Source organism: Saccopteryx bilineata, chromosome 8, assembly GCF_036850765.1.
Source record: "Saccopteryx bilineata isolate mSacBil1 chromosome 8, mSacBil1_pri_phased_curated, whole genome shotgun sequence".
Classification (NCBI taxonomy): domain Eukaryota; kingdom Metazoa; phylum Chordata; class Mammalia; order Chiroptera; family Emballonuridae; genus Saccopteryx; species Saccopteryx bilineata.
Genome location: NC_089497.1, coordinates 37,913,272 through 37,928,130, shown reverse-complemented (window position 1 = coordinate 37,928,130; position 14,859 = coordinate 37,913,272). Strand labels below are relative to the sequence as shown.

Sequence of the window (14,859 nt, the reverse complement as noted above, 5' to 3'; positions counted from 1 at the left end):
TATATACCCAGTAGAGGGATTGCTGGGTCATAAGGTAGTTCTATTTTCAGTTTTTTGAGGAACCACCATACTTTCTTCTATAATGGTTGTACTACTTTACATTCCCACCAACAGTGTATGAGGGTTCCTTTTTCTCCACAGCCTCTCCAACATTTGCTATTACCCGTCTTGTTGATAATAGCTAATCTAACAGGTGTGAGGTGGTATCTCATTGCAGTTTTGATTTGCATTTCTCTAATAACTAAAGAAGATGAGCATCTTTTCATATATCTGTTGGTCATTTGTATTTCTTCCTGGGAGAAGTGTCTGTTCATGCATAGACTTCCTTTTAATTTAACAAACTCAGACTGTATAATTTCCCCATGGTTTTAAAAAAAGTTTCTCATCTAAATTTATCTTCTTCACAATATTTAGGTGTGGAAAGGCAAATACTTTTGTTATTTTACAGATGGGGAAATGAGAATGGATAACATAAATAATGTCTCAATGTGTTTAATAAGTGGCAGAGCCTAGAACCCAGGCTTCCTGATTGCTATAAAAAGTTCTTCCCTTAAACCTCACTGTGTCACTCTAAACGTAGGCAGAATGTATGGCTAACAATACAGCAAGAATTACCCTTTCTAAGTTATATCATCTGCCGCCCTTCACAGAAAACTCTCTCTGAACAGCACAATCCTGTCAGTTAGCAGTAAATGACCTAGTCTTAAAACTGCACAGATGAGTTAATCTCACTGGCTTTCTATTCTTATTTAGCCTGTAGCTGTAAGAGGTTTAGAGTAGCTTTCTAAGGTCATATGTTAGCCTCAAGTTTTAGTGAAGAGTGATGGACTAAATACAAACAGACCCTACCCGAAAACAACCTGAGAAAAAGCTGTAGACTGAGTCACGATGGGAAATAGCGAATCTGTAACTGATGGCCTGACAGCAATTCCTGCTAAAGAGACCTATGTGTGGTACAGAAAATTTATGATGGAATATCCATCTGGCCTGCAAACGCTGCATGAATTTAAGACACTCTTGGGTCTGCAAGGTCTGAATCAAAAAGCCAATCAACACATTGATCAAGTCTATAATACCTTTGACATGAACAAGGTAAGAACTTTTACTTTTCATTTGGCTATGATTCTGCATTTTCCCTTTTTTCAAATATAAAATAGCCTGAGGTAAAGCATGTGCATCCCACTAAATGGGGAGGTCTTCAGAGAACCCACAGCTTGTAGGTAAGTGAGTTATTAAACACATTTAGCACTGACGGCGTGAAAATAATTGGGAACTAACCTTTCCTCCCTTGGAAATGGTCTGCATGTAGGGAGTTATTTTAAAACCAAATTAAATCTCAGCATGGAATTCTAATGCTATCATTTAAGCAAATCTAATAAGTGCAGATTGATTCACAAAGACTGTTTTCAAAGTATTTAATGCAATGGTGACATTTTATAGAAAAAGCAAATTATAGCAATCTCTTTTTTAAAATATGATCACATTTAGATTGGTCAATAAAATCAGTACAAATTAGCCAACATGTTGTTTGTGCTTAAAAGTAGGAATGCTTCATAATACTTTTATTTTTCATATCTGACCAAGTTAGTTTTGGGGAAAAACAAAATATAGTTTGAAATTCAGATTAGTTTTAGTTTCTAAAGATTGTCACTCAACTATTGTCCTGAATTTACTTATTCCTAAGGAGTTGTAGCACATTTAATTTCATGTCTTGATAAAATGTAAAGATGAGAAAAGAAAATATGGAATAGAAATATAGACCGAAAAAGTAATCTGAAATTCCAGGCTGCGGTTCTTCCTGCCTGCTTTTTCCTTGTGCGTTTCAGTTATTTTACCTGTGGATCTGTATGTTTCAAAATGTGCTGATGCCGTGCAGAATAAAAGGGGAGGGGGAAGTACTGCTCATAGGAAAACGGACGACATTGGAAGGCTGTGCGTGATGGTAGAAGAGAAAGAAGGGATAATGAATTTAATACAATTAAAACAACTGGCTGTCCATTCGTCTAGCACAGCCCTTTGAGCCCTTTCCAAAGCCAAAATGCAGATGACTTAAAAGGAGGTAATAACCAAGAACTGGGGGAAATTAAACCTGTGCAAAATGAATGGCTATTTTAATCCTTGTAGCAATGTCAGGAACACATTTCTTTTAGGACGTTGTTTTCTTTTGTTCTTCATTATCATACATGAATTGAGCGCTGCCTATGTGGCATGACTGTGTTTTCTTCATAAATTTTACTTAGTGTAGCTGCAAGCAAACAGAGCTTAGCCCCCAAGGAGCTTACATTCAGTGGGAAAATAAGAAAGATTCTGCTTTTGTTCTTAACTCTGACATATGTTATAGACAAGCTATAGATTGAATGTACCCCAGTGTGATGGTGTTTGGAGGTGGGGTCTTCGGGAGGTGACTCGTTCATGAGGCAGAGTCTTCATGCATGGCATTAGTGCCCTTATGAAGAGACCCCCTTCCCCCAGAGAGTTTTCTCCTCTCTTCCCCAATGTGAAAATACAGGGGGGTGACAGTTGTCGATGAACCAGGAAGTGGGTCTCACCAGATAGGAAAATTACCTGTGCCTTGACCTTGGACTTCCCAGCCTGAAGAACTTGTTTAAACCACTCAATCTGTGGTATTTTTGTTACAGCAGCCAGAACTCACTAAGACAAGATGCTATGTGCGTGTTGTGTGTGCGCTCTCTTTCTCTCACTGTCATTCATGTGTGGCTGCTGCTGTCCCCCTGTGTGTGCCAGTCAGCCAGTATCTCAGAGAAAGTCTTTTGTTCTAGATCAGGGATAGGCAATCTTTCGAGCTTGGTGTGTCAAAATTCACCAGAAAACCGAGCATAACTCGGGTGGTGTGTCACTTCGAGAAAAAACCCATAATTTCGTGATATTTATAGTTTAAATAACAAAAATGTATAATTGTAATATATAACTGTATTTAATAAACCAAAAACTAATTATTTAACTTACCTGCTTAGTGACTTCTTTGATTATCTATCTGTCAGTCGGTTTCTTTTGTTGGTCTTGATATTATTTAACTTGTGTGGGGTGCTGTGAACTAAGATAAGTGAGGGGGTGGGGGAATTCTTTAACCTGCCTATTAGTGACTTTTTGTTGCTGAATTTCATTGGCTAAATCTTCAATTGAAGGTTGGTAGCCCAAGCAAGCGCTACTAACTTCATCTGTCAATCTGTTTCTTTTTTTTTTTTTAATTTATTTTAGAGATAAGATAGAGAGATAGGAAGGCAGGGGGGAGGAGTGAGAAGCACCAAATCATAGTTGTTTCTTGTACAATATATTTTTTTTTGTTGTTTGTTTGTTTTTTACAGAGACAGAGAGAGAGAGATAGATAGGGACAGACAGGAATGGAGAGAGATGAGAAGCATCAATCATCAGTTTTTCATTGCAACACCTTAGTTCATTGATTGCTTTCTCATATGTGCCTTGACCGTGGGCCTTCAGCAGAATGAGTAACCCCTTGCTCAAGCCAGCAACCTTGGGTTCAAACTGGTGAGCTTTGCTCAAACCAGATGAGACCGCTCTGAAGCTGGCGGCCTCGGGGTCTTGAACCTGGGTCCTCCGCTTGCCAGTTCAATGCTCTGTCCACTGCGCCACCACCTGGTCATGCTGTCAATCTGTTTCTTTTGTTGGTTTTGATATTATTTAGCGCTAAGAATAAGGTCTCACAAAAGTACGTAGAGGGAAAAAATGTGAGTAAAGCCATTGCTATATTTTTCAGAGTGCTAAAAGTGTCTGGTAATTGGTTCCAGGCATTCCAAATTTCCTGTTCGTAGTGGCACTCCTCTTGATTCTCCAAGTGGCACCTTTCCAGATTCTCATGATTTGACCTCAAGTTGACAAACACTTTAGCCCAGAGGCTGTCTTGAAATTCTGCAAGTTGCATCTTATGTAAATTAAGATGGCTGCTGCTATTTCTAATGGCAGGAAATGGCACCCATAGCACAGGCCCTCGCCTCTCCCAGCCTCCCCCTCACTTATCTCAGTAATGATGGTCAATTAGAAATCCACGACATCCCAGAACAGTAGTTGGATAATGGTTGCTGTGGTTATGTGGTTGCTGGTAATGGTGATCACAGGGCCCCCAGAGATGCATCCCCCTGGGGGCATCTGCTGCTCCCTACTCTGCTGCCAGAAGTGAGGTCAAAGATCCCCTAATGACCTAACCGGAAGTCTCAGACCTAGACGCTCTGTGCTGGAATTCTGTCTTTTTGGCCAATAGACCTCTGGCACAGAGTGTCTACACTACAGCAAATGTTTTATCCTTGGCTCCTGCACCTGGCCATGCAGGAGCCAAGGATGAAATGTCCTTCTCGGCATGTGGCCCCATACTTCTCTGGTATGCGGCCGCGTGTCATCAAAAATGGCTACGTGTGTTAGTGCTGACACATGTGTCATAGGTTTGCCATCACAGTTCTAGATAGTAGCTGTTCTGGCCCTGACAGTACTCCTCAGTGGTTAGAAGATGAACTACCAAGTTCTTTATTTATTCACCAGAGGTGTTGATGTCATATCCCAGCAAAGCAATTTTAATTTTACTACAGTGTGTCCATAAAGTCATGTTGCACTTTTGACCAGTCACAGGAAAGCAACAAAAGATGATAGAAATGTGAAATCTGTACCAAATAAAAGGAAAATCCTCCCAGTTTCTGTAGGATGATGTGGCAGCATGTGCGTATGTGCAGATGATGACGTAACACTGTGTATACAGCAGAGCATGCCAGTCGAGATGTGGATGGTACAGAGGAAAGTTCAGTGTGTTCTGTGGCTCGCTAAATTCGAATCCGTGACCAAAGTGCAATGTGAATATCAGCGCATTTATAACAAAGCACCACCACATAGGAATAACATTACTCGGTGGGATAAGCAGTTGAAGGAAACCGGCAGTTTGGTGGAGAAACCCCGTTCTGGTAGGCCATCAGTCAGTGACGAGTCTGTAGAGGTTATATGGGATAACTACCTAAGGAGCCCTAAAAAATCTGTGCATGAGCCCACATTGAACTGCACTGAATAAGTATGAAATTGAGAGAGTTTTCCTTTTATTTGGTGCAGATTTCACATTTCTATCGTCTTTTGTTGCTTTCCTGTCACCGGTCAAAAGTGCATCATGACCTTACGGACACACTGTGTTAGCCCAATGTTTGTGAAAGCACTGTGCACATCAGTGGTTCATATGCAAGAGCAGGAGCATGTGAGCAGGAGTGCTGGGTGGAGACAAGGAAGTGCTGTCACAATGAAGCTGGCTGTCGGGGAAGCAAGGCCAGACTATGTCTAAACAGACAGCCTGGGGCATGACCACTGGAGTAGGAATCCTCTTATTGACAGTCATGCGACAACCAAGCCCATCCCAGGAGCTTAATTTAAATGAATTGAAGGCTTCGCTCATATTCATGATTTATTGTAGAGATTTTTGTTTGCTTAGGAAGCAACTACACCTAGGCAGTATGACGAATGGCGTGAAAGGTGTGAGGATCTCAATACAGAATCAGATCATACAATGAGCAAGGTAATGATTTTTCATTATCAAGTGATGGCAAAAAAAAAAACAAAACAAAACGATATGCAATTATGCACAGGAAAACAAAAGAGCCACATTTTAATTAGATTAATAAACTATCACCTCTCCAAAATCCTGGAGGATTTACTCTTATTATGGAACTTCTCTGCAGTTTTAATTCTTCTGGATTGAAATAATTTTAATTAATTAATTTATTTATTTTTACAGGGACAGAGAGAGTCAGAGAGAGGGATAGATAGGGACAGACAGACAGGAACGGAGAGAGATGAGAAGCATCAATCATCAGTTTTTTGTTGCAACACTTTAGTTGTTCATTGATTTCTTTCTCATATGTGCCTTGACCACAGGCCTTCAGTAGACCAAGTAACCCCTTGCTCAAGCCAGCGACCTTGGGTCCAAGCTGGTGAACTTTGCTCAAACCAGATGAGCCCGCGCCAAGCTGGTGACCTCAGGGTCTCGAACCTGGGTCCTCCGTATCCCAGTCCGACGCTCTATCCACTGTGCCACTACCTGGTCAGGCTGGATTGAAATAATTTTAAAATGCATTTCATACCTTCCTGCTTTTTCAATGTGCTGATAAAATTTTTTTTTTGAAATCACTTATTGTTAGAAGCATCGATTGTTACATTCATGAAATACTACAAAGCACCCTTGCCTACCCAAGTTTCCTAATGTTAAAAATTCTGAGGTCCTGGCCGGTTGGCTCTGATAGAGCGCCAGCCCAGCATGTGGAAATCCTGAGTTCGATTCCTGGTCAGTCAGGGCACACAGAAGCACCCATCTGCTTCTCCACCCCTCCCCCTCTCCTTCCTTTCTATCTCTCTCTTCCTCTCCTGCAGCCAAAGCTCCTTTGGAGCAAGGTTGACCCAGGTACTGAGGACGGCTCCATGGCCTCCACCTCAGGCTCTAGAATGGCTCCAGCCACAATGGAGCAACCCCCCAGATGGGCAGAGCATCGCCCCCTGGTGGGCATGCCAGGTGGATCCCCGTCGGGCACATGCAGGAGTCTGTCTGACTGCCTCTCTGCTTCTAACTTCGGAAAAACACAAAAAACAATTTTTTTGGAAAATATGTGTTTTGGTTGTGTTTTCTATTTATTGTTTTTCTGCACCTTACTAATAGGCTTACATTTTCTTTACTCTGCCATTTCTAATTCGGGTTTTACTTGTACTGAAGTTACACAACTTATTTGAATAGTGCATGAAATAAAAGTAAATACATTCTGAAGTTTAGAGTATAAGGTTTATAACAATCCCTTTGATTAATTCTATACCATTTCAGGCTTCTCCTTGGCACTGATGAACACAATAGATGATCCTCTCTGAGTGCCTATGTTGTGCTTGACACTATTCTAGGCACAGTACATGAACAATCACATTCAACATCACATGATTATAAAATGTACTTTATGGGCCCTGGCCAGTGGCTAGTGGCTAGAGTATTGGCCTGGCATATGGATGTCCTGAGTTCAATTCCATCAGGGCACACAGGAGATCTGACCTTCTGCTTCTCCTCCCCTCCCCTTCTCTTTCTTTTCCCCTCCTGCAACCAGTAACTTAATTGGTTCAAGTGTGGCCCCAGGCACTGAGTATAGCTCTGTTAGAGTGCATTAGCCTGAAGCACTAAAAATAGCTTGGTATTTGAGCATCATCCCTGATGGGGTTGCTGGGTTGATCCCAGTTGGGGTGCATGCAGAAGTCTGCCTCATTATCTTTTTTCCTCTCAGCTCAAAAAAAAGTACATTATGGTAGCAGCCATGACGTTGGCACATCAGACCACAAGGTAAGGCAATTAACTAACCATTGCCCACATGCATCACTTTGAGACCTATCACTGCTCTTGCATTGAGTCTATGCCCAAGTGTAGATTAACACCAATGATTGAGTGCCCCAGAAATAATAAGGCCAATACATTGCTGAAAGACAGGGACTCTTGTCTATTGACTTTGACTCAAGGATTCCCTGGAGGTTTTGTCCACAATAGTGGGTTTAAGGAGTGTCAAGGACATTTCTGCCCAATCTTCTTTTTCCATATCTCTCTCTCTCTCTCTCTCTCTCTCTCTTTCTCTCTCTCTCCCCTTCACCTGAGTCAGGTTAGCATTCTGGTTTAACATCTCCCCCAGCCTTTTGTGACTTTCTTCCTGTTTCCTTCCACCCAGCATTTCTCCAAATATATTCCTTAAATTGAGATGATTAGGTCTAATATCTTATGACTAAGAGTCATAGAAAAAGGCTCCAGAGAAAATGTAAGATTATAAAAAAAACAAGAAAAATGTTCTGGACTTATCAGACACAAGGGCCCAGTACAATAATAGAAAAAGATCAGCCTACAGCATATGCTGAGAAATTTTATAACAATAAGGATAAAGAGAAGATTCTAAAATCTTCAAGAAAGGGGGAAAAATGGACATCAAAATAGCCTTGAGCATCTTAACATCCATGCAGAAAGCTGGAAGTACAGGTAAATAGAGAAAAGCTTCCAAAATTCTGAGGGGTAAATATCAAGCCAAATCAAATATGAGAGAATAAAGACATTTAAGGACTAAAAAATTTACTTCATACTTATTTTTTCTTAGGCAACTATTGGAGCAGGTGCTCCAGTAAAATGAGGAAATCTATAGACAAAGAGGGAGAGAGTGAATCCAATGTAGAAAAATAGATATGGGCAGTGGTGCATTTGGAAAAAAATTAGCCAGCCTGCGTGCAATAAAAACTATTGAAATTGAAAATGAAGCAGCCTGAACATTTTTTTATTATGAAAATGTTAAACATATACAAAAGTAGAGGGAATATTAATTTTTATTGATCCATCTCTCAACAGTTATCAAAATTATAACTCTTGCTTCATCTGTCATATACTATTTTTCAGAAATTTTTTTGTAATTGAAAAGAAAAAACACTGCTCAAACATTATGATTTCACCTAAAAGTACTTCATTATTTATCTATAATAATGACTCTTTAAAATATAAATGCCATTATCATACATAACAAAGATGACAGTAATTTTTTTCTATCTATTTTGGTAATATAATTTTTAAAATTTAAGTATGGTTGACATACAATATTATATTAGTTTCAAGTGTATAACATACTGATTTGACATTTATATAGCTTACAACATGATCACCACACTACCTCTAGTCTTCATCGGTCACTGTGCAAACTTACCACAATAATATTGACTATATTCCCCTTCAGAAGGTGACAATAATTTCTAAAGTTATATATATTCAGTCTGTGGGAAAGTTTTCTGAGAGCCTCAAGCATACTTTTTTTATTCTTTTCAGTTTTGATCCCAACAAGGTTCATACATGGAAACTAGTGGTTATGGCTCTTAAGTCTATTTTTTCTATAATAGTTCCTTAACCCCCTTGCTCTATTTATGCCATTGATTGGGTAGGGAAAATGAGTCAGTGGTTCCATATAATATACTGCACTGTAGATTTAGTTGATTACCTTCTTGATTCATTAACTTGCTTTCTATTCCTCATATTACTTGCAAACTGGTATTTAGCTATAGAAGCATAAATGTATTCAAATTCATTTGTTTGGCAAGAATACTTCATAAGCACCTAATTATTGGTTGTCTCTCCTCTCATGGATTGTCCATTAGGTTCAGAAGATGTCAGCCTGGTAAGTTATATAAAATAAGGAAGTCAATGATTTTGTATAACAATGGGCTAAGTAGAGAATGAAATTTACCAGAGTTATTAAAATAAAAATTGACTTTCAAATTGACCTACAACTGTGCAAATATGGAGGAAGAACAGGTGGTGTGTTGGGAAATGTTTAACAACTAATTCTCAGGGGGTGACGAGGAAGCCTAGGTAACAGTTTTTGATTTGCATGTTGCTGTTGCTGCTGGTTATAGGTTTCTAAAATGCAGTGAAATTGGACAAGTGCTGCACTGTTCTCACCTAAGCATCCACATGCTTCCCCTGGAGACTGATGCAAGACATCTTCTTCCCTGGAAACAACTTCTTGTACTAAGCATGAACCTGCACTCTGATCTCTATATGTACACAATGCATGAAGTTGAACCTCTGCTCTGCTGAAGAGCAGGACCTTGCACGGCTATTCATTCTGTACTCTTTGCACGCCAGCCACACTGCTTTCTTCACACTAGGTCTTCAATTTACACTTCATCTCTCCGTTCTCTTTACAAGAGCACGTGGTGCATAAATTTATCCTCATGAAACAACAGTGCAGAAATAATGGAGAATAAAAATGAAAAGTTTATCATCCCCTTCTGTCAGAGCACACCTGCTCTACAGGGGATAATTTGGTGGGGAGATCTTCAAGATAAAGAAAGCGTAAGGAGCTGAGGAAGATGGTGCGTGCTTCAATGCTTTATTCTTGCTTCATCTCTGCTGCTGCTGCTCTAGCAGGGCAGGCACTGGTAGATACAGGGCTTAGAGACAATAGTAGCAACAGTATGAACATTACATGAACTGTTACATCGTGTGGTGATGTCGACTTGCTGAGCCAGCTAGCCCACACCTTAAAAAGGTGGTCTTCAGGGCTGCTGACCTAGAAAAGCCTGGGAACCAAAGCTGAGTCAGGGAGCCCACATATGCAGGGTAAGCAGCCCAGAAAGTCATAGGATTCAGTACTTGCTTCTGCAGTTTCTCATACTAACCAGAGCTTCCATCCTGGTCTTCACTATTAGGGTCCCCACGCCTTCAAATCCCACATGCTTCCCTAGAACAGGCACCTAGTATGGTAGCATAAAATAGATGTTAAACAGATATTTACTAATTAAATAAAACAATAGAGGAAATGACAACTTTAGCATCTTTACTTTTATATATACACCTTTACTTTTCCATTCCTTTCCTTTTCTTTCTATTTTTGTCTCATTTCTATCAAGGATGGTCACTGTGTCTTTTAAATTCTTACTTAGTGCCCAATTAAAGTGATTATCTCAAGGGAGATTTAAAATTTTACTTATGGCCCTGGCTGGTTGGCTCAGTGGTAGAGCATAAACCTGATGTGTGGAAGTCCCAGGTTTGATTCCCAGTCAGAGCACACAGGAGAAGCAAACATCTGCTTCTCCTCCCCTCTCCCTTCTCTCTCTCTCTATTTTCCCCTCCCACAGCCATGGCCTGATTGATTCCAGTGAGTTGGCCCCAGGCACTGAGGATGGTTCTGTGGCCTTTGCCTCAGGCACTAAAAATAGCTTGGTTGTGAGCATCATCCCTAGAAGGGGGTTGCTGGATAGATCAGGTCAGGGTGCATGTGAGAATCTCTCTGTTTCCCCTCTTATCACTTAAAATTTTTAAAGAATATTTCTTTATGTGTTATTTTAAAATTTTTTATTGAATGTATTGGGGTGACATAGGTTGATAAAATTATATAGGTTTCAAGTATAAAATTCTATATATCGTCTATAGTATATTGTGTGTTCACCACCCAAAGTCAAGTCTCCTTATATTACCATTTATTCCCCATTTACATTGTTCTGTCTGCCCCACCCCACCCTTTCCCTCTAGAAATCACTATACTGTTGTCTATGTCTATGAGTTTTTATTTGCTTAATCCCTTCACCTATTATACCCCCACAATCCCACAACCTCCCTCCCCTCTGATAGCTGTCAGTAAGTCTGTTCTCAGTATCTATGACTCTGTTTCTATTTTGCTTGTTAGTTTTTTTTTGTTTTTTGTTTTTTCATTAGATTTCACATATAAGAAAAATCGTATGGTACTTGTCTTTCTCTGACTGGCTTATTTTCCTTAGCATAATACTCTACAGGTCCATCCATGTTGTCACAAAAGATAAGGTTTTCTTCTTTTTAAGCCCTGGTAGGATAGCTCATTGGTTGGAGCATGGTCCCTAAGCACAGAGATTGCCAATTCAATCCCTGGCCAGGGCACATACAGAAACAGCTTGATGTTCCTCTCTCTCTCCCTGCCTCTGTCTCTCAAAAAATATATATATTTCCTTCTTTTTTATGGCTGAGTAGTACTCCACTGTGTATATGTACCACAGTTTTTTTTTATCCAATAATTTACAAATGGGCATTTGAGCTGCTTCTAAATCTTGGCTACTGTAAATAGTACTATAGTAATCATAGGGGTGCATATATATTTTTTTAAATTAGTGTTTTGGATTTCTTTGGATATATTCCCAGAAGTGGAATCTCTGGGTCATAAGGCAAATTCATTTTTAATTTTTTTTTTGAGTGAACTCCTATTTTCTGCAGTGGCTGCACCAGTCTTAAGTTTATTTTAATTTGAATAGTGGGTAACAACTTTAGCTCACATATTCAGACATTGAAGAAATGTAACTTTGCAACATAAGCAAAGAAAACGGGGTATTTGAATAGTCAGGGACAAACAGTTTGAATCTCCTCTCATACCCCCTTCCCTCCCAGAGACATGAAAGACACTTAGGTCTGCAGACAAAGAAGTCAACGAAATTAGGCACTTTTCATGTGCAAGCTAAAGCTGTAAAGGTATGTAAGACTCAAAAGCTAACTTCGGGGAGCTCGCGTTGTGGTGCTTAGTAGGTCACGTTGCCCCACCAGCTAATAAGTCCTCTTCGTCCAGCACATTGTCTGAGCGTCTTTGTCCTCCAGGAGTCGCTCCCTTTGTTCCTGCAACAGAGGTATTAGTAGAGGTCAGAGAGGCCTCTGTACATACTGGTGTTTGCTGAGACAGCATCACTTCTTATCTCTTACTTCTTTTAAAAAACTTCTATCTCTGTACACCTAAGCTCCCTGGATCCAGTTTTCTCTGTTACATTATCATTCCAAGAACAGAAGCTTTGAGGACTGGCTCAAGATTGTCTGACCAGCTACTCCTCCCAAGCTATATTAGGTTCAGGGAAACTTGGTGATTTTCTACCCAGTCAGTGAATCACAGGTGCTTCTGCTTTTATACCTGCCAACCCACCTAGCATTTCTATTATCCACTCTTCCAACCATTGTTGGCCTTTCAAGGCAGCACCCTCATTCTCCTCCTCCTCATTCCTCAGTGTCTTGTAACTCTCTTCTCCTTCCCTATTCCATATCTCCCCAGCCAATGGAATCTTTATCTAGTTTGGAAGTAGCTAGGAGAAAGTAGAGACACTGGCTCTAATTTATGTATTTATTCAAATATTTTGTTTATGGCATAAATTTTATGCTTTAAATTCTGGATGGCTTAAACTACTGAAACTCAAAAGCCAAGAATGAATATTTGATTTCTGCTTTTTGCTGTAATGACTTATCTCTCAAGCAATGAATGTCTTTACTGAATAGGGGAGGGCTGGTTGATAGAGAGGATCACCAGGAGCAAAGTCAAGTCCCTATTGCACTATATTATTATCCCAGTGCACTTGCAAATATTTATTGAGGACCTAGAGGCATGGTGGAAAAAAGGCAGGCACGAAAGTGAATAGAAATCAGTCCCTTTCCTCAAAGGAGTTTATAACCTTGAGTTGTAATAAATGCATCTCAAAAAACATAAGGTAGGGTAGCGGCAAGATGGCGCTGGAGTAGGCAGACATAACAACTTCCACCTCCCAGAACCAAAGTGGATTACAACTTAATTTTAACAACAATCATCTGGAAAAACCAACCTTGGACTAAACTAAGAAGACTCTTTAACCAAGGATCACTGAAGAAAGCACACTGAGACTGGTAGGAAAAGCGGAAACGTGGAGAGGGCTGCCCAGCTCCTGGGAGCGAATGGCAGCCCAGAGGGACTCGTGCAGTGGGAAGTGAGTTTAGCAGAGAGGGGATGGTCCTGGGCCCCAGGAACTAAGACCCAGCCTGCAGCCCCAGAGCCTAGAAGAGGCATACAGACAGTATTTAGTTGCAAAAGAAACCAGAATATTGTTTGCAAGAAAGAGACAGATTTCTCAGACCCAGGATTTTTCTTAAAGGGACCATGCAGAAAACCTCTTTCACAACCACTCACCTGGGGCTCTGGGAAATGGGGAGAGATGAGAGGACCAGAGTAGCAGGAAGAGAAAATAATCTAGGAGGCATAGGGAGAAACACTTTGAGGACAGCCACCCTAACCCCTGGGCTGTCATTCCCCAAATCTAAAGTGAATATTTTTCCAGGAACCAGCAATAACTGCAAAAGGAAGCATGTCACCAGCCAAACAGAAGCCTTCCTGCTGTATTCAGAACAGAGTAGCTTAGATGCAGTGAGCTATCAGGGATACAGTTTTGAGTGCTAAGGTCTGAGCTGTATTGCCCCCCCCCCAGACTGCTGAGTGCTTTCTGGAGGGCAGGCGGCAGTGGGACATGGAAGTGCAGTCCTGCTGGTGGGGCCAGAAACTGGGGGCTGGCCACGGCTGTGGCCCAGGTGCGAATGCAGTCCTGCCTACAGGGCTGGTGACATGCTTCCTTTTGCAGTTATTGCTGGTTCCTGGAAAAATATTCACTTTAGATTTGGGGAATGACTTAGCCCAGGGGTTAGGGTGGCTGTCCTCAAAGTGTTTCTCCCTGTGCCTCCTAGATTATTTTCTCTTCCTTGCAACAGAGGCCTGGTGCAAGTGCAGTCCCACCCAGCTGGGGCAGAGGCTGAGGTTGGCCGCAGTGGTGGAAGGACGCATGAAAGCAGCCCAACTCACAGCTGCGGGCCAGGTGAGAGAGGCTGGTTCCACCTGCAGTCCTGCCTGCAGGGGCAGGGCGAAGGCCAAGGACAGCCAAGTCTTGTAACCCAGATGCAGGAGTGCAGTCTGGCTCAAGAGGGCAGGGTGAAGGCCGGGGCTGACCAGGGCTTGCAGCCCAGGCACATGAGCACAGTCCTGCTTTTGGGGGAGGTGTGAAGGCCGGCCCGACCAAGGCTTGTAGCCCAGGCATGCAAACACAGTCCAGCCTGCAGAGGCGAGGTAGAAACTACAGCAACTGCCATAGCAGGCCGGTTGCAGCAACACCCAAGCCCAAACACCCAAGGCAGTGGCAGATGGAGTGTCAGGCCTGCAGACAGACCACACTTAAAAAACACAGAGGCCACACCCATCGGACTCCTGTGGCCACACCCTTCTTATACACAGACAAAATGAGAAGGCAGAAAAATGCAACCAATTTAATCAAGAGAAATCCCCAGAAAAATATTTGCATGAGTCAGAAATAACCAAATTACAGGATGCAGAGTTAAAAATAATGATTATTAAGATGCTCAAAGATCTTAGAGAAACAATGGATGGACATAACGAGCACCTAAATAAAGAGATAGCAAGTATAAAAAAGGACATTGAAATAATAAAAAAGAATCAGTCAGAAATAACAAATACAATATCAGAAATGAAGACCACACTGGAAGGAATTAAAAGCAGAATGGATGAAGCTGAGGATCAAATCAGCAAGTTAGAGGACAAGATAAACAAA

The 14,859-nt window shown here is 41.2% G+C and overlaps 1 protein-coding gene across 1 annotated transcript in view; it reads left to right on the top strand.

Annotated features, from left to right (window-relative positions):
* Positions 1-700: 700 nt before the first annotated feature.
* Positions 701-14,859, top strand: part of GUCA1C (guanylate cyclase activator 1C) — a 45,731-nt gene continuing 31,572 nt past the window's right edge. The window contains exon 1 of the mRNA XM_066241255.1: positions 701-1,092. Coding sequence (XP_066097352.1) covers positions 889-1,092 — 204 coding nt within the window. The 5' untranslated portion in view covers positions 701-888. The remainder of the gene's footprint in view (positions 1,093-14,859) is intronic.